Source organism: Perna viridis, chromosome 11, assembly GCF_037379345.1.
Source record: "Perna viridis isolate PV_CMFRI_1.1 ecotype Kerala chromosome 11, ASM3737934v1, whole genome shotgun sequence".
Taxonomy (NCBI): Eukaryota; Metazoa; Mollusca; class Bivalvia; order Mytilida; family Mytilidae; genus Perna; species Perna viridis.
In genome coordinates, this window is record NC_142455.1 from 31734942 (window position 1) to 31758073 (window position 23132).

General features: G+C 32.2%; 1 protein-coding gene across 1 annotated transcript in view; it reads left to right on the forward strand.

Annotated features, from left to right (window-relative positions):
• The window catches only part of LOC148603738 (calcitonin receptor-like), a 31141-nt gene extending 8657 nt beyond the window's left edge, over positions 1-22484 (forward strand). The window contains exons 2-13 of the mRNA XM_088552541.1: positions 7590-7703; positions 10040-10128; positions 11784-11893; positions 16120-16246; positions 16466-16619; positions 17326-17392; positions 18629-18692; positions 19249-19328; positions 19922-20057; positions 20463-20504; positions 21288-21416; positions 21959-22484. Coding sequence (XP_088408667.1) covers positions 7590-7703; positions 10040-10128; positions 11784-11893; positions 16120-16246; positions 16466-16619; positions 17326-17392; positions 18629-18692; positions 19249-19328; positions 19922-20057; positions 20463-20504; positions 21288-21416; positions 21959-22027 — 1181 coding nt within the window. The 3' untranslated portion in view covers positions 22028-22484. The remainder of the gene's footprint in view (positions 1-7589; positions 7704-10039; positions 10129-11783; positions 11894-16119; positions 16247-16465; positions 16620-17325; positions 17393-18628; positions 18693-19248; positions 19329-19921; positions 20058-20462; positions 20505-21287; positions 21417-21958) is intronic.
• The last annotated feature ends 648 nt before the right edge of the window (positions 22485-23132 follow it).

Consider the following 23132-nt stretch of genomic DNA (forward strand, 5'->3'; position numbering starts at 1 on the left):
TCCCATTGGAATACCGACCTTTTGTTGAAACACACGTCCACCACACTGGACAAATATGTTGTCGATTACATATTCCAGCATTTTATAAACATCTTCCTCTGTATATTTGGAAGATGATTTGGAATTATTTCTTACAAAGTATGAGGAATCTCTACCAAGAACTATATATTTGTATGTAGGTGTACCATCTTTTTTTGGAAAAACAACGATGTATAATGTTTTTAAGTCGGGATTATAACTGAGTATGGGGAATAGAAGTATACAGTGTTGCAAAATCATAGGTTTGAATGCTATTATATTCAGATAATAGTCTTGAACTAATTGTCTCCAAAAGATCTTTCGATTTTTTCAGGATCTACATTGAATTAATACCACTACGGGAGTAACAAGTGTTGTGGTAAGACTGCAGACCTAAAGTTCGTTTGCACACGTATCAGCAAAAACTCAATTCATGTTTGGTAAAGATTTTCAGCACGTGATACTCAATAAGATGTTATGTAAGAGAAGAAGTAAACTATGAAACCCGAAAATGAATATGAGAGTGTCGTTCTTTTATAATATGAGCAATTGTTTGCATATGTAATTACCAAGATTAAAATAAATTATAATGACAAAAATACTGATTCATCTTTTTTTCCCGTTTTGAATGTATACAAATTGTTATATTGTGAAATGACCTTTATTTGACCGCACGAACAAAACAAGAGAGTAATTTTATTCAGTTATTATACATAGATAGTTCAAGGTTTAATGTATAAACATGTTTATATTGTTGTGAAACACTATGACACTCAACCGTCGTATTAGCATTAAAAACCGAAGTGTCTCGCTACGCAAACTCGCACGCAATCACGCACATACTTAAGACATATCCTGTTCAATTAGGCGTGCTTACATATTAGATATAGGGGTGACGTCGCAGTTTTTGATACATGTGAAACATTTTAAATTTTATCAGATATTCATATCTGCTGGTTCAACTACTAAATATATGATAATCACAAAGAACAATTGTTCCCATGATGTGATGTATTACGATATTTATTAAAATTTGTTGTCTATAGTTAATCGTCGAAAAACGATAAAAAAGTGACGGTTAAGAGATGTAAGCTCTGAACGGACTAATCGACCTATATTGTTTTATTGATGGAGTTGAGGAAGGTGGTAATGTTAAATACAACATTATCAAGGCAAAGACATCTAACTTAATGTGTCTTTAGGTTTAGTTTTTTTTAGTTTTAAATGTTAATATTATTGTTCCTGTTTTTTTAATCATTGACTTGAATTCAAAACAGAACAGCACGACAGTGCTTTGTTGACTGCTACAAAAAATTCATTTGGAGTCGATCCTCGTAGTCCGTGTTAAGACTGATCACTGTAACCAATGAAAATTGTGCGTATATATCACCCGAAAGAAAACAAAACAATACATGTTACAGTGTTGAAAGCAACTTCCGTTTCCTTAAATTTCGGTCAGTAAAAATGAGCTGCTTTTATGTTTACAGCACATATGACTTGATTTAAATATCGTGTTGACGTAGTGCTTAATTGGTAATATACATGAAATTAAAAAAAAAGTATCATTGAAAAACGATAATAGGCAACTTTGAAAAGAATTTGCAATTTGGACATTAACTGCAACATTGATAACCACTAATGACACTTGCCACAATGTTATAATCTATTGCTTCGATACACAAGACATCATTGTCTAACGTATATTTTTCATGCATACAATGATGATTGTGCACGAACAGGTTTTCTTTGATCAAATTCACACTCAACGTTGACTACTTAACTGACGAAAAGACCAATATAGAATAATTTTGTAGTTGACTGTCGGACATTTTATACAAACTCGATATGGGCAACTGTATCATTAGACGACAAATAGTGTTCTTAAATGACAATTGTAATCACTGACAGCGTGACTGCTGAATATAGCTAAAAATAAAAATAAAAATAAATTGATTGGTCTATATATATATATCAGTTTGTTAGTGGAAAGTAAATGTTATCCGATTATCGATGCTACAACAAACACGTACCTCTGACTGCCTTGCATGTGTTGTTTTTGTGCATTTACATTGATTGGTTACCTTTGACAGCTTCCGTTTCGAAAACTTTTTTCTGACACATTTGTAAATGTTATGTACATGTTGGAGCTAACTTAAACAAACGCGATTGTTATCGCTCCGAGAGGATACAAAGTCGATACAAATTGCGAAACGTAAATTAATTATCACTAATTCCGTTTAATTTCGACATTCTATTTTTGGAACAATAATTTCAAACAAATATATGGTTAAAACACCTTTTTACTTTAATATTAGAATTAAAAACTAAGTCATGCTGATTGTAAACCTCCATGTCTGTTTCACCGAATAATGGTCTCAGCAAGGACAAAATAGAAAACTGTGAAATTGAAAAATTCACTGACAAACTCATTGACAAAGCTAAGATTGCAAGGCTGATTTTTTATGTTTTGTGTGTGAATGGTCTGATTTTACGTTTATATATATATATATATATATATATATATATATATATATATATATATAAACGTCTAAATATGTTTAACATCACCAGAAGATGGTAACATTTTACCATCTTCCGGTGATGTTAAACATATTTAGACGTTTATTTTATTTATTGTTATGTTTCGCATCGTTTTTAAGGATCCATCACCCCGTAAGAGTGATTGTTGACTATTATTTAGACGATTAATTATATATATATATATATATATATATATATATATATATATATATATATATATATATATATATATATATATATATATATATATATATATATATATATATATTTATAATATTAAAAATATTGGTTCAAAACGGCTTGTCGAAAGACGTATAATAAATTTTATAAGTGAAGTTAGAAAATGACCTTTTTTTACTAAATTCCATTGGTAATAAAAAAATCATTTCTTTAATTTTAATCTGCTTTCTTGATAGCATTTTATGATCATTTTCAAATGTATCCTAACATTATTTTTATATATATACATACTGCTATGGTCAATGTTTACGCAGTAAAGCCATATCGATATCTTGGAATTTTTCTTATACAAGAATACTTTGAAACCTTAAAAAAGTGTAACGTTTTAGCCTTACCTTCACGTAGTCTAAATGCGTATGATATTTATTTTATTTTATATATTGAATTTAATCGATTTTGAGTTCAGTTTCAATCAGTGGTAAACATGAAATGGTCTGTGCTATTTTGAATACAGTTTAAATAATCATACACATGTATGAAAGTATGACAATGAGATGTTTAGAAGCAAAGTAATCCACTGCAAAACCACTATCAACTTACATGGAAACCGGTTTCTTTACTGTGTCATAATTTTCTTTCCGCCTTCGTCTTCCTCAGTCGTGACATTTTATGCGCAACTTGGTCATTAGTTTTATAAAAAGTAAATTAGAGAACCAAATTACCAGCGGAAATCAAAAGAATGTAATCCAGCGACAAAGAGCAGATATGGAAAACATAATACATAGAAATTGACAAAAGTAAATCAGCATTTCGGGCTTCACTAAAAAACTGGGAACATAGACCAGGTGCACCGGTAGGGTAAAAATGTCGAGTACTCTTACCATAATGTGGAGTCCGGCTGCTCATTTTCGTTTGTTTTGTTTTACGTGTTATTTAGGTTATTTCTTCTCTTTTTTGTTTTGTGTGTCTATTTTCCTTGTCTAGTCGTTTGTCTGTGGTGATATATGTTTTTATTACCCATCGAATCTTAGTTCGTATGATTTTCCTTTCGATAGAGACTTATGCTGTAAAGATACAAAGCAAAAAATGAGATTATTTTAGAATAACTGTAATATGAGAACAGAGAAACTGTTATCAAATAAACCTAGCTGATCTGCTTAGATAAGAAGTATCTAAACCAACGACCTCGTGGTTCATTGAGTATGAAGAAGACCTATCGGTTCATTATTTCTTCCTGGTAAATACTGCTATGAGGGCAATATTCAGTGTTTTTGATGAAATAAAAATGTAATGGCTGTGGGCAAAATATAATTTACTATGTTTTCTTTCAAGTTAACAAGTTTTTAATCGATTCTTAGATATAAATGTAAACGATTTTTGATTTTCCTATCTAAAAAAAACATATATAAGCTACATTTACAACTTTTTTTGAATATTGCTTCCACTTATTTCGAATAAAGCATATTTATGCTACCTGCCATTAAGAGCGCAACCAAGTATTGTTAAGTGTGTATTAAATGGGTTAATGGTTAGGTCTTCCGACTTTTCCCTCTTTTACCAAAAGAGTTCGCAATAACCTCATATCACAACATATATTCAAGTGATTGTGATCACATAGATTTTGTTTTAATTTGCAGATATGTCAATTAATAAATGCTCCATATAATTCGTCTTCTTGTTTGGTCGATTTAATGGCTTATTAGCAAACAGAAATTCAGAACACATGTTATACTTAAAGTCATATCATGCTGTAATTAAATTAATTTAAATTTACACGAATATTAATTGTATTGCATTCTCGGTAGACACTTAAATATTTCAGAAAGCTTGGTCATATGTTATGTCGGGTTTATTTCTGAAATAAAAATTTACAAAGCAACATTTCATAGGTCTCCGTGAAAGAATTGTTATCACTCAAGTAAATATATTTTTTCCGAGATATATCTATTCATTCAATAAGCAATGTTTTAAAAAAATGATTTTAACGACATTAGCTATGTTTGTTTTGTGTTTGTTTAATTGTTTGAAGTTGGTTTTTGGTTTTCCGTTTCTGATTTGTTTGTGCTATTATTTAATCATAGTGGTTTCGGTTACTACAAAAGCCACGACAAACTATTAGATAAATGTAACAAACAAACTACCAAACAACAATCCGATCCATAATCAAGTCAAGTCCAAAATAAATCTGACAAAATAGAAACATATGTATTACAATTATATTGAGAACATATCTTGATAGAATACTATACGTAAATTCATTTTTATAAAATTTTGAAGCTTTCATCTCTTTACATAAAGAAACAGTTTGAGTTAGAGTTAATCGGTTTTCAATTATTCATAGGAAAATGTGATTAATTGAAGATTTCCTTTCACTTCAAAACGCCATCACAACTGTGCAAATTTTAGTTTATATATGGAAATAGACTATGCATATTCACACAGATCACACGAAGAAAATCCATTTCCATACTTCGAAACAACTTTCAGAACGAAAATTGCGGAAATTGAAAACTGTTTGAATTGCATTCAGTTGCTAATTTCTTTGCACGAAGATAAAAGAAAATTAATTCAAATTTCGGAATCCTTATAAATGAATGTATTTATCAAAATAGTTTCATTCGTGGAATGACTTGTCTTGACATGCACAGCGTTTACCATACCATATTTCATAAAAAACGACATAATGAAAAATTGCCTAGTAATCGTAATCGATATGATACAAACGTGAAATATTGCTTTAATATAAAATAAAGAATAGTTTAAAGGTTGAAAAGTGAATTAATTTAGCAATATGTTTTGGAAATGAATCATATCATATACTGATTTATGTTCTCATGTTAAAAGAATTATGCCTCAGGAAATTTGTGCTTTAAATTTCCTTTAGTTAAAGTTGGCAGATGGTTTATAGCTACATAAGATTACAATAAGGTAATACATCTCATACTTATTTATTAAAAGAAATAAATACAAATCAATATTTTTTACTCAAATCTTTACACAATCATTTAGCCAAACCTAAATTGTTTGTTTCTTTAATGAAGTGAAAATGTTTCACTGAAACACAAACACTGCATTCTGATCATAATCATGTTCATAGTAAAAAAGGCTAGTTTAGTTCCGGGAATTTCACCTGATAATACATGATATTAACATGAAAGAAATAACGTTACGCGTAACATCTCAATGCGACTAGCAGATTAACTCGTAAATTTACATTTCTGGTATTAATAATGACAATGTACATGTGCAAACTCTGATAAATGAATTCATATTTGATGTTATCATATATAATTTACATTTTTAGTCAGGGAAGCATTATTTAACTTAATCATATTTATTCGAATACTTGTTGAACAATACACACCCAATCAGCTATTTTTTACAGGTCAAAAAAATACGATCAATTGAAAATCACAACGGTTCATCTGGTTGACAGAAAATAATATTTTGACGGTTTGTTATTACTGTTATCCATTGTTTAACATTAGTTAGGGAAAGGCGTAAATAAAAAAAGTCAATCTATTCACGATGAGAGGTACATTTAGTAAGACTTTCCATTTTTTGTACATGTGCGCTGTTTTTTGAGATACATTTATTGTATTCGCCAAAACAGTAAACTTCCACTAGTTTCGCTCTGATTTTGTATTGTTTGAAAGATCAGGATTTAACATTTGATATAAAGTTTTGATGTTTTAACATCTACTGAATTTGACATCGTTTTCCAATCTTGTCTTGATACGAGTTGTAAGAGAAGTTTTGCTTTTTCCCATCAAGGGAGAAGAAGAGATTTATCGACTTCCGTTCAAACGTAATTCATTTTGTTTTTGTTTATTAGAATGTTAGAAATTGTATTATATACATATAGATATACAACGTCTCAGAATGTGACGACTCTACTCGCTACACTGCTCCATCGGATCAAATTGATACAGGGAAGATAAGTAAACTTATAGAAGGGTCTAAAAAATTCCCAACGATGTTAGAACTGTCAAATTTGCGAAGCAAATTTTTGGTCGTTCCCTCCGTTGGACTCGAACGTGTACCGTTGTGACATCTATGGCAACACCGCCTTCACTAAGTCCAGCGCCCTAGACCACTCGGCCAGCTAGACTATATTAAAATATAGCTTTCGTTGGCCGGGTCATTCCTCCTCGTATGATTAATCTAGGGCTGTTTCTTAGTACACGATGTATGGTAGTACGGGACAGTTCATCTAGGTGTTTATTTAGGATAGAGGATCAAATTAATGATGCATGTCACAACAAATCAATATTATACAACGTCTCAGAATGTGACGACTCTATTCGCTACACTGCTCCATCGGATCAAAGAACGATGTTAGAACTGTCAAATTTGCAAAGCAATTTTTTGGTCATTCCCTCCGCGGGTCTCGATTATTAGATGAATAATCTTTATGTTATTGAAACCTACTAGTACATTATGGTGGTGTAACCGATTATTAAAACACTACCATGATATTATTTAAATTACAAATCATTCATACCTTACAAGCGCAGAACTAATTATATGAATACTTTGTATTAAAAGCTAGTTATAGGGATATTATTTGAAACAAGATATTTAATACCGATTTCCTACCTTATAGGCAAATGAACCAAATAAAATGGGAAAAATGATTTCAAACATGTGTTCGTTTTTAAGATTTTGTTTTTGCTAGTTTAATTTTATTGCACCAAGTAAAAATACAATTAATAGAACCATGTGATTAACGTAAGTTGCTAATTCTTTAGTTTATGACTATTCGTTAAACAAAAATACGAAGGTTTAGTAGAGTTCTTTTTTTAAGTCTTTTCTTGCCTTCATTGATATATTTTGAATTAATGCTTTAGGTAGTGTATACTGCAATGCTACAACAGATTCCCTTGGAGGATGTTGGAATTACACTCAGGCGGGCTTAACAGCCAAGGTACAATGTCCAAACCTTATGGGCTCCCCTTCACATGGTAAGTACTTCAAATGATTTTTAATATGATGTGCCTTTTACATATATTATTTATAGTCAGATTGAACACGTGCTTATTTGTATTGTTACATTTGTGTATAAAAAATATCTGAACATCAATTGTTTTTTTTTCACTAGAACTTAGAATTACTATATTTATTAGAGTAAACAAGGGAACCGAGAATATAGCGGTAATCAAAATAATGTAATCCAGGGACATAGACCAGAAATGGAAAACAGACACACACAACAAAGAACATAAAGTAACTAAAATCATACACACAAAGTAACAAAAGCAAATAAGCAGATCGGACTTCACTAAAAAATGCGAGCATGGACCAGATGCACCAGTAGTGTAAGCGTCCTCTGCTTTTCTAGAAACACCAACCGAGTTGCTCATAAAAAGTCACGTCCGGAGTAAACAAACGAGGAAAGGAAAACTATGACCCGTTGAATAAATAAGTTTTCATGGTGCAGATGGATACACCATAACGATCCACGAGTTCATGATGACGACCATAATACTTCTGTAGTGATGACTTCAATCTTGTAGCAACATAACCCTGTTCCAGAAGCCTATTTGTTAGAGTTCTAGTGCGATATAAAAAGTCTGCGTAAGCTCTGGAATAACCTATGAGTTGCGATATGAACACACATACGCAGGTGCTGAAGGGATGATGCCACAGATGTAAGGAAAGTTGACAATTCTGAACGAAAAGTCATCACGTTTGTTATAAAATTTGGTCAATAGTTTTCTTTACCATCGATTTCTAAGTGTAGGTCAAGATATGAGGCTGACTTCACAGTGTATGTACTATCCTTTATCTCAAGTCTTTTGGGCTATATGCGATGTATCTAATCCCCGAAATTAGGATTGTTTAAAGATAATGCGTCATCTATACAGCGGAAACTGAGATTGAAGGATACAGCCAAACGATATTCGTTATTTCGGATCAGATGAACTATAAAGTCAGCCTCATAAAAGTGAAGGAATAGGTCAGCAAGTAAAGGAGCACCATTTGTTCCCATTGGAATGCCGACCGTTTGTTGAAAAAAACACGTCCACAACACTGGACAAATATGTTGTCGATTAGAATTTCTAGCATTTTGTAAACATCTTCCTCTGTATATTTGGAAAATGATTTGGAATTATTTCTTACAAAGTATGAGGAATCTTTACCAAGAACTATGTATTTGTGTCTAGGTATACCATTTCTTTTGAAAAAAACAACGATGTATAATGTTTTTAAGTCGGGATTACAACTGAGTATGGGGAATAGAAGTATACAGTATTGAAAATCATACTTTTAATGCTATTATATTCAGATAATAGTCTTGAACTGACTATCCCCAAAAGATCTTTCGATTTTTTCAGGATCCACATTGAATTTATACCACTACGGGAGTAACAAGTGTTGTGGTAGGGCTGCAGACCCTCTTTGACAGTTTTGAGTATACAAGTTAAAAGCTTTGAAAGTGGTTTGGTGGTACATTTTGCAGATCCAGCTATGAAACGTTGTTTGTATGGATTCTTGTGGGGTTTAGGAATCCAGTACATAGACGGTAAATCATAATCATTGTCCTTGGCAGAGAGACCAAAAGAGGATAGCACAAATTTATGGTTTTCCACAATCTCATCTTGGAGAGTGTGGTAGCAGTATAGGTCTTATCACTGCTATTATTTTCTACGTCTTCCTCTGATAATAAACATAGGATGTAAAACGGTTTGCAGACAAAAACAATGTTGTTTTGGACTTTGTCTGCTAGTAGGACAAAATATGTGTCATGTATAGTAGACAATATTTTTGCTACATCGGGGTCTTTGAAAACTGATGTAGCCTTGGCACTCATTGACCTACTTAAAACTTTCATTCGTTTCAAAATTAAAGACCTCACGGCCTTTCACAACTCTGACTCTGTCTTGTTCTCATTTTATCCATTTCCTTGCACAGAAATGGACAGAAATATTAAACTAAGACAGGTTTTTGATCAAGCAAAATCCCAAAAGTAAATAATAGAGAAACACGTACATATATTCATGATAGACACATCATGTATGCAACTACTTTTCATTTTAAGTTGAAAGAACAACGTTAGATTTTGTCATCTAAAATTAAAAGCTGACTCATTTAAGAAAATGATAACCCCTTTCAGAACAATTGTTGCGTTGTCATCGTTAATCAGAGTGCAGAAAATACAAACTAGACAAGGACACTGATGTGCAACCAAACTCAACTAAACTTAACCAAATGATGAGGGCAATCTTTAGTCAACAAAACATAGGAACTTACTAACATATTTATGACATAATTTTTAACGAAATATTTCTTTCTTTAGGTCTGGCCTATTTAAATTGTTCAGAGACTGGTAATTGGAACACAATAAATGGTACAGTTAGAGGAGACTATCGAAACTGCCAGTTTTATGTATGTATTTGTTTCTATCTGCAACATTACCGCATTTCTTTGTCCCTACTGCCTGATATCAACCATCTCAGACTACTGCCACGATTCTTATATATCGATAGATCCCAATGACAACGTAACATTAAATCTGCAGTGACATCTACCATCTCAGACTACAACTAAGATTCTAATATGTCGAAAGATCCCAGTGGCAACGTAACTTTAAATCGGCAGTGACTGATAGCTACCATCTCAGACTGCAGCCACGATTTGTATATGTCGATAGATCCCAATGAGAACATAATTTTAAATCGGCTGTGACTTTGACGATCATAAAATTATCATCAGTTTTGGCCATCTTATTGGATCATCATATTTCATCTAGTTGGTCTCACTATGATGCTTTTCTGTCCAACTTTTCTGTGCGATATACAGCAAAACTGTACACTTGTGTTCCTACACTGTGTGTCTATATGAAATAGAATAACCTTAATGACGATCAATATCGCTAATCATATATTCCAAAGAATAATTGTTGATAACAAACACGTGATAAGTTACAAGCAAGTTAAACATTAAGTATGCTTTCTCCGCTCACTAATTTATTACATCAATTTTAGTGTGTCAAAATTGACTGAAATTGCTTTGAAGCCAATTTTCAGTGCGAGTTTGAAAATCTAATTTTCATCAATATCTTTTGTTAGTGTTTTTGTGTTGTTTTAGTGCTTTTCCGAATTAAATCACAAACAGACACACAGTTTGTCGTTTTTAATCAATATCAAATATATCACGTACTATAAATAATAAGACTGAGGTTGTTTTGTATGTCACATGGTAACATTGAAACCTTACCACGAGGGTGTCTGAGATTCCCCAGTCTTGTTATTTATGAACATACGGACATGAGATACCCGTCCCTTATCCATTACTTCTCATTCATTTGGAATGAAATTAAACGAAACTTTTGCAGAATCATTTTTAGCATTGAATACGTCCATCTCTTACGTCTCGTCCTTTTTTAAACTTGTACAAAAATACTGAAATGAATTTACCAAATAAAAATGAGATTGAAAATCTAACACCGCTGAGAATGCACGAGAAATCTCAGACAAGCAAGGGTAACATAGAAACCTTATCCGAGGGTGTCTGGGTTTTCCTAGTCTTGCATTATCCAGCGGTGTCTGATTCTTTTTCTCACTTTTAGAGTAAAGTTTGTGATTAAAACGCAAATTTAGAATTATCTGTTTGTAGACATTCCTTTGAATTTACAGTATGTTATAAAACGTTTTATTGTGCCGTCACAAATATCACGTTTTTCGTCTTAGCTGTGGATGAGGTAGGATATCTCAAATGGCTAAGAAAAGGAATATTTTTGTCTCTTTAGTTAAAAAAAGAAATGCTAACAGATGAACTACTGTTTAAGGAGGTAGATCAAGGGTAAGGGATATACCTCTTGAAATCAGTGATATGTTTATATCAATTTCAACAACGCCTACCAAGCTTTTATTCGAAAGTTATTTTAATGTTTACACGAGATTAATATCCAATGCTTAATACAAACGTTCAAATGATTTGTAAAAGCTGTGTTCCTTATCCTATGTCTACCTCCGTAAGTTTACTGTAAACTCTTATCAGCATAAGTTAATGAAGTATTTCGTACGTTTATTGTACTTCAGGATCCTAAGAAGACATCAGAAGGAGCCCTACCAGTGTATGTGTTTATTTCAGGGAATGTTGTGTCGATAGTCCTACTCACGGTGGCTCTATCTATATTTTTCAGCTTTAGGTGAGTCTTTTTGTTTTGCTTTTCGTTAATGATAAAATAATCATTTGCTTCGATTTTAGGTTAGTCAATTATATTGCGTCAATAACTAAAGAATAATTTGCTTGTATGGCTATCTAGAATGATTTATGTGTTTGTGTATTTCTGTTGCAGTATCATGTGTTTATTACTGGATCAGTGCATATTGTATTTATATTGCCATCGGTGCCACTGATCCCTATTCCCTAAATATCATAAATTTGCTCATTTGTTCTTTAGTATCTGTGTGTAATTTTCTGTTAAAACGTGTTACTAAATGGGATCTCTTTATTTTTTGTTCTATTTCTTGTCCCAGAATAAGAATATCCTATGTCTGTTTACATTATGGTCTCATTTATTTTATTATTGAATTTTGTTTTGTTTTGCCACTTTTATCCTAAATGTCGGACAGGAGGACATCGATTATGCAATTGTAATTATGTAATTGATAGCTTTACCGCAGGTTTCTTACATAACAGTATAACAACAGCATTAAACAGGTTTAACCAGAGTATCATACAAATCTATTTGCTTTATTATTCATTACCTTTTTGAAGCTATTATGCTTTTCTGAATTATTGACTGGTTAATGACTTCTTGTATGATTTAGATCAAGGTATATTGTCCCTAACCACGGAACTAATTTAGACAAATATTAACAATTACCTTCATTATACCACAATTTAAAGCGTGGGGTTATATAGTGATAGGGGTGTCCACTGTTTCTTATCTGTTACTTCTCTCTGAATTTTATGGAATTCCATGAAACTTTCACGGAATCTTTACGACACAATCTCATTATGCACTCCCATTCTAAAGTGTGATCCAGGTTGATTTAAGGGTTTCATATTGCAAAACATGGACATTGTCATTTATGAATATGTGGAAATTGGGTACCTGCCTCTTACCCGATTCCCCTCTTTCAAAACTTTAACTTCTATACTAACAGCTGTCAAAGAGTGTCTCCAGCCCTACCACGACACTTTTTACTCCCGCTGTAGTATTAATTCAATGTGGATCCTGAACAAATTCGAACGATCTTCTGGAGACCCTCAATTTAATAATATTATCAGAATACAATAGCATTAAAACCTATATTTTTTTCATTTTTTTATATTTCTATTTCCCATACTCAATTAACATCCCGACTCAAAAATATCTTACATCTTCGTTACTCCAAAAAAAAAAAAAAGACGGTACACCAAGATACAAGTATGTAGTTCATGGTAGAGTTTCCTCATACTTTTTAAAAAAATAAATCCAAATCGTCTTCAAAGTAATAATTATATTCACAATGCTCGAATTTTTGACCGACAACACATTTGTCCAGTGTGGTGGATGCGTTTTTCAACAAACAGTCGGCATTCTAATGGGAGCAAATTGAGCTCCTCTACTTTACTCTTATGGGGCTAACTTAATAGCTGATCTAACCCAAAAAAAGGAACATCGGTTAGCTAGTTCCTTTAATCTCAGTTCCCGTTATATAGATGAGGTGTTATCGTTAAACAATCCTAGTTTCAGGGATTTGATACATCGCATCTACCCCGAAACAATTTGAGATAAAGGATACTACAGACACTGTGAAGTCAGTCTCATATCTTGACCTGCACTTAGAAATCGACGGTAAAGGTACATTGTTAACAAAATTATACGACAAACGCGATGACTTTTCATTCCGTAGTGTCAACTTTCCTTTCATTTGTGGCAATTATTTCTTTAGCACCAACGTATGGAGTTTTCATATCACAACTCAAATGTTATGACAGAGCTTGCCGTAACTACACTGACTTTTTTTAGATTATTTTAGACGTCTGACATTTAGGCTTCTGGAGCAGGGTTATGTTGCTACATGATTGAAGTCATCACTATAGAAGTTTTATGCTCGTGATCATTAGCTCGTGGGTCGTTACGATATTTCAAACTGAACCACGAAAACTGATTTGTTTGACGTGTCATAGCTGTCCGTTCCCCTTTCGTCTACCCTTGACGTTTGCCTTTTTTATGAGCAATTCGGCGGGTGTTTCTAGAAAAACAGAGGACGCTTATACTACCGTATCACTTGAATCATGCTCCTTGTTTTAGTGGAATTGGAGTTGTTCATTTGCTTCTGTTACTTTGTATAAATTATTCGGTGTATTTGATGTTCTTTGTTGTATGTGTCTATTTTCCATGTCTGGTCTTTGTCCCTTGATTACATTCTTTTGATTTCGGCTAGAATCTTGGTTTCTTTGATTACTCCTTTAAACATTAACTCAAACACGTTGAAAAGTACAAAGCATCGGATATGATGCATCTGTAACAACTGCTCTCCTTTGTTTTCTTCGACGGTTATTTAAAACATTTTGTTTAATGGCTGAACAGGATTTGAAGAATAAACATGGACAAGGAAGTATAAAAACTTCTCACATTCTCACAAGTGTCTTGAGTCCCTCAGTGGTCACAGTAAATCATTCTACACAATTTTCTAATATGGTAAAATGTTATTCGAATGACTATAGTGCCCTCGGATATTTTCCTCACGTCAGCACTAAATTAGTAGTAATTGGTAGTACGTCAGCCTTTTAATAAAATGATACTTCTCTGCACTGGTTGACGAGTGTCAATTATTGACATACAAATATAGGAAGAGTCGCGTCGGAAATACTATATATACACATCTAATGGAGGCTTTTTACTCTACAAACCCAAGTAATAATGCTGATTATGCAAGGAATATATATATATATATATACGTCTCAGATCAGAATGTGACGACTCTAGTCGCTACACTGCTCCATCGGATCAAATTGATACAGGGAAGATAAAGTAAACGTATGGAAAGGTCTAAAAAATTCCCAACGTTGTTAGAACTGTTGAATTTGCGATGCAAATTTTTGGTCGTTCCCTCCGTTGGACTCGAACTTGTACCGCTGTGACATATATGGCAACACCGCCTGCACAAAGTCCAGCGCCCTAGACCACTACGCGAGCTAGGCTATATAAAAATATAGCTTTCGCTGGCCGGGTCATTCTTCCTCGTAGGATTAATCTAGTGCTGTAACTTTGTACACGATGTATGGTAGTACGGGACAGTACTAAAAATTTGCATCGCAAATTTAACAGTTCTTACATTGTTGGGAATTTTTCAGACCTTTCTATACATGTACATCATATCTTCCCTGTATCAATTTGATCCGATGGAGCAGTGTAGTGAACAGAATCGTCACATTCTGAGACGTTTATATAAAAAGCTGCTGGAGCATCATAAAAAGCCACTAATTGACCAAAAGTTGTTTTGAAATGGAAACTACAATATAGAATTTGATGATACAAAGTAGATCACAAAATTATATCAGTTAATAATTGGCTAGTGCTACGGAAGTATGACAGACGCATAATGAAATATTTCGAGTAATCTCGGCAGCTTAGATCTTTGAGCGATGCGATAGTTCAATATGGTTGCATATTGCGGCATTTATGATTACTCTCGTTTTTTTTCTTACCAAAAGGCCATATAATGTCTTTATGAGAAAACAGATGTTGATTACTTTATTTAGGAATAAAGCTAATGACACCTATATAAAATTCAGATCAAAAGCATAAAAGAGCTTTAGGTTCCTCCATAGCTCGTTCGGACAGAATGACTAAATATTTCATTTAATGATTTTTAAATCACTATACAATCAAGCCATTGACAACACACCTTAATAATATCACTCTATTTAGTTGTTTGATAAATGTTTGAAATAATATTTTGTTTTTTGTTTTTTGTTTTGGTTTTTGAGCTAAACGAAGGGGCATAAACCAAAAGCCTTCAGCTAATAATGAGGTTAACTTGTATAACATTCTAATTTGTCACATATGTTAAGCTTATCCTAAATGTTATTGTATCAAGTTTGTTTTGGTCATACATAATATAAATTCCGAACCTAAATGATATGGTATGTTATTATCTTATCTACACTTGGTGTATGTGGCAATCAAGCTACAAATGGGATTTTGCGTTGCATATTTGGGTATGCCCAGATGAATTGAAAAAAATGTGTTACTCTGATGGCAAAACAATAAGGAAGAGAAATTAATTATTGAATTTAAAAAATAATCATTGTCACCATTTCTGGCATAAAAAGAATATTGATTTTAGAATTGTTGCCGTCATGTCGTTTTCTTCTTATACAAAAATGTTGAAATATGCTAGCTGTATTACTTTAAACAACAATTGTTTTTTCAAGGCAATTAAAGTGTGGCAGAATATTTATCCACAAGAATCTATTCCTGTCATATATTCTGACTGGATTGACGTGGATATTATACAACACTCTCGTCGTACTTAACCCTGATGCCTTAGAACATAACTATGTAAGTCTATAATGCTTATAAAAAATTCTAGGTTCAAAGGTATATCTAGTCATATTTAACAAAAGAAAACAAATGACAAAAAATGGCATTTTGCTAATGATAAAAAGAAACCAATGCATTTGTTCTGATAAATATATCATACAATTATACACTTATAGGCTGCACTTCAATTTAAAGGTATATATACATTGTATGTTTATCTTTTTGAATTCCTGTTAGGTATGGTGCCAAATCTTGCATGTTCTTGCACATTTTTCAATGGTGTGCAACTTTGCTTGGATGTTTTGTGAGGGATTATACTTACATACAATACTGATGAAGGCCTATCAGGGAGAGAAAACACTTCTGATTATATGTGTTATAATAGGTTGGGGTGAGTTTGTGTAGCTTATGGTATAACCAAAATCTCATTTGTATCAATTTCATATATGCATGAAAATGCTTTATATCTGATTAAAGAATTAATCTTTAATATTGCTGCAGTAAAATTCATTCTCCACATAAAAGTTGATTACAAAGGATTCCCATTGGATAAAAAAATAGCATTTGTTATGCAAGTTATTATTTAACTTTTAAAACAATGCATTTGGAAATATGAAAATGAAAAATAACGAAAAACGACAGTTATTTGTAAAACAAATAATATGAGAGATAATAAAATTTAGAAAAGTAATTTTTAAATAGATTCCTACAATAAATAATCAATCGGTTATGTTTATGTATGGAATGGGCTTCATATTTTTTTTTATATCTATGAACAAATAATCTCGATCACGTTGTACACACTAAATAAGCTGCGTAGTAGTTTACCTTCAATTGTGCATTATGGGCATTGAGTTTGTTTTAAATGAACAAAAAAGTCTCTATTTATAACATAATTCTAGTTTCAAAATACAACGAAAATGTAATCAAAAAAGAGTTACGACGTCACAGTCATATTACAAAATTTGGTCTGTAACATGATGGACAAAAATATGTATCCATTCTGAAAAAACAAATCCTGTTACATCTGACATCAAATTAGTTTCTTATACATGTCTAGCTCATTGTTTCAGTAATTTAAAGAAAATATTTTACAGTCATACCGATATACCCGACAGTAATATATGCAGTACTTCGTGCAATATCTGACACAGGCAATACCGTGTAAGTGCTTTATTTAATCTGGTTTTGTCTATAGTAATTATTCATATGCTTTGTTTGTTTAATACAACGTTAATAAATCAACTCATTCATTCCAAGAATATTAAGCTCCAATACTCAGCGGGGACAAAAAAGGAGCTAAACAACAGAATAGGTCTATTTCTAAGCAAATTCATCTTCCCTTCATGCATCGCCTAACAGTGAAACCAGGTTTGACGTATTGGTTAAAAACACGAGGAGTCAACGATGTCTTGGTTAAATTATCTAATGTGATTTCGTATTTTTGATAAATTGTTTTAAAAAAACATAATTTTGAATTCGCTAAAACTATCTTAATTTTTAATGCAACTTATAACCTTTCATACTCGTACAAATCTTTGATGAATGTATTCACCATGAAATGTCTTTAAAACCCCGAATCCTCTGTGAGTGTCATTTGTGAATCGTTAATGTCTTACAAATGTACATTTTTAGAAATAAGTAAGAAATAGAAAAAAGCGTTTGATTTCCTTTAATGTTTTCTGCTTCAAGACGTTTTATGTTTTATGGTCTACCGTTTTAAACCGTGTTCAGCATTTCCTAGTAATTTAACGTCTTGGTTTTTGATATTGCTTAAATGTCATGGTTCAATTAGAACAACTGGAATAGGAAGAGATTGAAGTTTTTTCTAAATTAAACCGTTATAGACATGCATTTGTATTTACGGGAAAATACAATTTGTTTTTTTTTCAATTAAAATGATTTACACACATCGTCTATCATATGGTAGGCGAATTCATTAATTTTTAAAAAACACATCTTAATTAAAGCAAAGCTTTTATAATAACAAAATTGATGAGAAATGTAGGAAGGGAATAAATTGTAAAATAGAATCGTTTGAAAAAGTTTTTAAACAAATATGTCTGCACTGAAAAACATTCATACCATAAGTTTAAAAAATACACCAGACGTATTTGTCGCAATATTATCATCAATCGTCGTTTTGTAATCAACCAGTCGCTGATAAGGTAGTATTATTTATCATGAAGTTTAATCAACTAAAAGAAACAGATTTGTTTTTGGTTAGGTCTGAAAAAAAAGTAAAGAAGATATACATTAAACGATTGAATGCAAATGCGTCAAAGTAAAGTTGATATATATTGATGGTTGTCCTTTAAAATTGTATTTTCTCGCACATTTCGGCTCTGTAATGCTTTGGCTATACCATTGCTTCATTTACCATAGGCATTTCCTTTCTAGGTGTTGGATGAATGAAAGTAGCCTTCAGTGGATAATGTACGGACCTATCGTCATTTCACTTGGTGTAAGTTCTTAATGGTCAGTGTGGTAACATGGTATGAAAACAACCCACCATCTTGAAACTGTAATTTGACTATTTGCACCATCAAAATTTAAAAACAATATACGACTGTAAAAAACTCAATACAAGTCACCTCAAAATTAATACTTTTGTTTTTTGATAAGTTATATTTAACGGGATATTGATGATAGTGCGCAAAATCCAGGAATGGGTACCATTAACAGAACTGCAATGTGTGAAAACTTGATAAGTACTTTATATACAGAAAAATTTAGAAAAGCTCAAGTTGATTTATCCGTTTTATCACATTGTCATTCGTACATAACAATTTAGGCATATCACAGATTATAGACATGATGTGCAAGAGTAATCAGGGGAACCAAGGTTATAGCGGTAATCAAAAAAATGTAATCCAGGGACAAAGACCAGACATGGAAAACAGACACACACAACATATCAACATATCAAAATAATTGTTCTAATTCGTCAGTTTTTTTATAAACATGTTGTGTCTCCGCGTGTATGAAAACGTGATAAAATATTTTCCTTTATCTTTTAGGTTAATATTATATTCCTTGTAAATATTGTTTGTTTACTCATGACTAAGTTAAAGAACCTACCAGAAGCTTCACAAAGCAAGTAAGTTGTTCACCGAAGGAAAAGGTCATATTCTTATCGGTTGCTTACACTTGTTACTCTTTAGGATATATATTAATGATATTTATTCTCGTTTTAACATGGTTTACATTAAAAATTGGATTTTCTACTACGGAATATTGAAAATTTATTGATGCTATTGTTAGGGAACAAAAATTACAGCATTAAAAGGGGTTAATTGGTAAATAATAACTTACAATCTACTGCCATGACTTATGTCGATTTCAAAAAGAAGAGAAGACATTGTTTTCATTAATTTACGTAACTGTTTTGCACTAGGCTACATAATGCGTATGAATAACATATCCGGTAATGACACCAACTTACCTTGATAACATACATAAATGTAATTACATGTGAATCTATACCTTTAACTTGCACATGCATTAGTCAAAGGGTGATTTCCATTATACGGTTCGTTCCACTTGAATCACACATTTGTTTTCCATTAATGGTTCCTACGAGCCAGTTGAACCGGAAGCAGAATTAGAGAAAAAATGTTCTAACCGGTTAATGGAAAGCACCCCAAATAAGCATAGTTAAATATTGTTAATATGGTATTTATCTATCTTTAGAAAAGCTGCCCGAGCTACACTAGTGCTAGTACCATTACTAGGATTTCAGTACTTGTTATTACCTATGCGGCCTGAGCATGGTTCTCCTTTTGAAGATGTCTACCTGTACTTGTCTGCAATTTTAACATCATGTCAGGTATTAATATATCATAACACATTATATAAGCATTGGAATTTTACATGCAGATAATAATACGTTATAAACACGTTCTAAATACACGCATGTTTTGCACTTACCGTCTCATACGGCCAACAGGGTGTTTCAATACTTCAACATGTGTACGCTACCCTTAGTTTGATAGTCTTTTGTCTCAAAGCGGCTTACAGGAGATGTGAAATAAATAATTTGCAGTTTAAAACAATATATATATATATATATATATATATATATATATATATATATATATATATATATATATATATATAAAGAAAAGCTATCAATGAGATCATATGTCATTATGTCGGATAATAGGATCGTTTTGTTTTATTTGTGTTCCAAATTCTATAACGATATTCTAATTAGAAAATTAACTATTTTCAGGGAGCTTTTGTATCGATTATATATTGCTTTTGCAATGGAGAGGTAAGAAAACTAAATGAAGTTAAAAGGGTTATAAAATGTTCATTAATGTTCACTAATACAGAACAAACAAAATTAGACAAAAACTATAAGACGAAAAAGTACAACGAATGCCATTATAATATTTAAGAAAATTATGAAAATCAAATCAATGGGACCTCTAGCATTCTCACAAGCTCCGAAACAGTGTCTGACATTCAAAGGTCACTCTAGGCGCTGCGCTGCCCTCTCAGAAAATGCAAATCTTGCGAAGTCGGGAAAAATTGAATGCATTTACGCGACGTTATCCGATTATCTTACGACGTATGATTTGAATTACGTCCGAAAATTTCAAAAGGCCTGTCTCAATAACATGGTGCAAACACGAAAGTGATATTTTTATTATTTGCATGGCGTCATAAAGTATTTAAACCAAAGTCAAAGAAACAAGGAATAGATATACTAATTATGATAACAAAGTCTTGATGATCAGGTGATATGTTAAAAGCTGAGGCTTCATTCATAGTATCGTCCATGGCAGAACCTCTCGGTAATTGAATTCACTTCGTCTTGCGATAGCTTTGGTTTGAGTCATTCTTGTTAACAATGGATTCTTGGTTTTAGATCTTCTTATGTATTTGCTTCTAATGCTGCAGATGAGATTTTACTTACTCTTTGAAACACTTCTTCGACATATACTAATTTTATTGGTATCTATTTAATAACCTAGAAAGTTTGGAAAAACGTTTACATGAATATTACTTCCGATATTTTTTAACGCTTTACACATTATTCTCATCCATACAGATTGTATCATTGCTGGGGAGGAAATGGAAGCAACACAGACTTATGCACAACAGTACGCGAAGTCGACACAGATTTTCATCGACTAAGTCATGTGACACAGAACACGTTCGTCACCAAATACACAAGAAGGTACGACAGATTATGTAAACTAGACCACATAGTCTATGTTGACATCAAACGCTGTTAAAAAATGTTAGCAAAAAATACCGAAGAGTCAACAGTGGGCTGATATAAGGACGTCACACAAAAACAACAAGAAGAAGCAAAAACAAAAAACAAAAACACATGCGCGACTTAAACGCGAACACATGAAATAGAGATGATCTACGTACACAATGTATGAACCGAATCAAAAAGATTACAAATAAAAACTGAAATAATTTCCGACACAACGTATGCCAGAAGTGCTCTTATCGGCCCCACGTGTACCACAATTCAGTATCGACACCATGTGTTCTGCACATTATATGTAATGCGTTTCATTTCAAAAAGAAACATACAGATCATCAAGCAAACTCTATGATTAATGTATAAGTGTTAGATTTAACAGAATCAAAAGAATTAAAATTCTTTTGTTTGATCGAAAACCAAGCTTAAACTTTCTCATATTGGTTTTGTTTTGAGTATACTCTTTGTGCTACATTATTAACAAAAAAGCATTGCTTTTTCAGCAAATTGGTAATGATGAATTATTGGCTTTAAACACACGACCGAGGAATAATGACAATGAAACAATTTGACAAGAGACAGTGTACTAAAATAATAACAATGTAGTTAATAAAAAGTAATCAGGCTATACAAGCCACTGGTTCTATAACCAATCAATATAGGGATACCTTCAATGATTTGATGACTAGTATAATACAGTAACTACGCCAAAATCAAGTTAAGCAAACTTTACACAAGCGTCTTAAGTCGTACGACTTCACAAAACTGAGTGGTTCTTAAATCGAATTTAATTGTATTTTCACCAAAGCATGTTTTACGAACACACTTATTACGCGTTCTACATGAAAAGCAACCATTCACTTAGGACACACCCACACACATGGCCAATATTAACTTAGAACGAGATAGCCCATGTTTAGCCATAATAAATAGTATTTGATACTTGATATTTACCAAAAGTAACTACAACGCTTTGAAATACTTTAAAAATCTCATATAAGCTTAAATGTAAAGCATAAAAAGAAATAAAATGCCACAAAACGTAATAAAAAATGTTTAAATCTTATATTCTTTTCAAATTTTTGTGACATAATAAAATTCAAACACTTTAGCCAGAGCCTGATCCCTTAGCAGTTAACTTATTACCATAGGGATTAAGAAAGACTCGGTGGTCCTCAATCTACCATTAATATAGTGCAAGGACATCTCTACTAGGTTGTTAATAGAATATACTATGGCTTTCGTTTACAATTCACACAATATGTTGCCTTCTGAATACTTCAAATACAGTGTTCTTTTTACAATGGATATTACACTTGATAAGCAAATGCTGTCCGAAATCAAATCACTTATCAAATGTACAGCTCTTTGAGGTCTTTTAATTCTCCGAATTCCCTACTTGCACATGTAATAAAACAGGATTATATATGCTACGAAAACCATTTTATTATGTTTTTATTCTTATGCAATGATTCCCAAGTACACAAAAATTTTTTGATCAATGTGTGCGTACTTTTTCGATTTTTCATTTCCGTGCTCCTCTCCTATTTTTTCAAGATCAATATCCAAATAAATGGGAAAGAATAATGAAGGAAATTAAGTTTCTGGCGAAAATAAAAAGTACAAAATCCAGGGACAAAGACTAAAAGTGGAAAACATACACGCAAAACAAAGAAC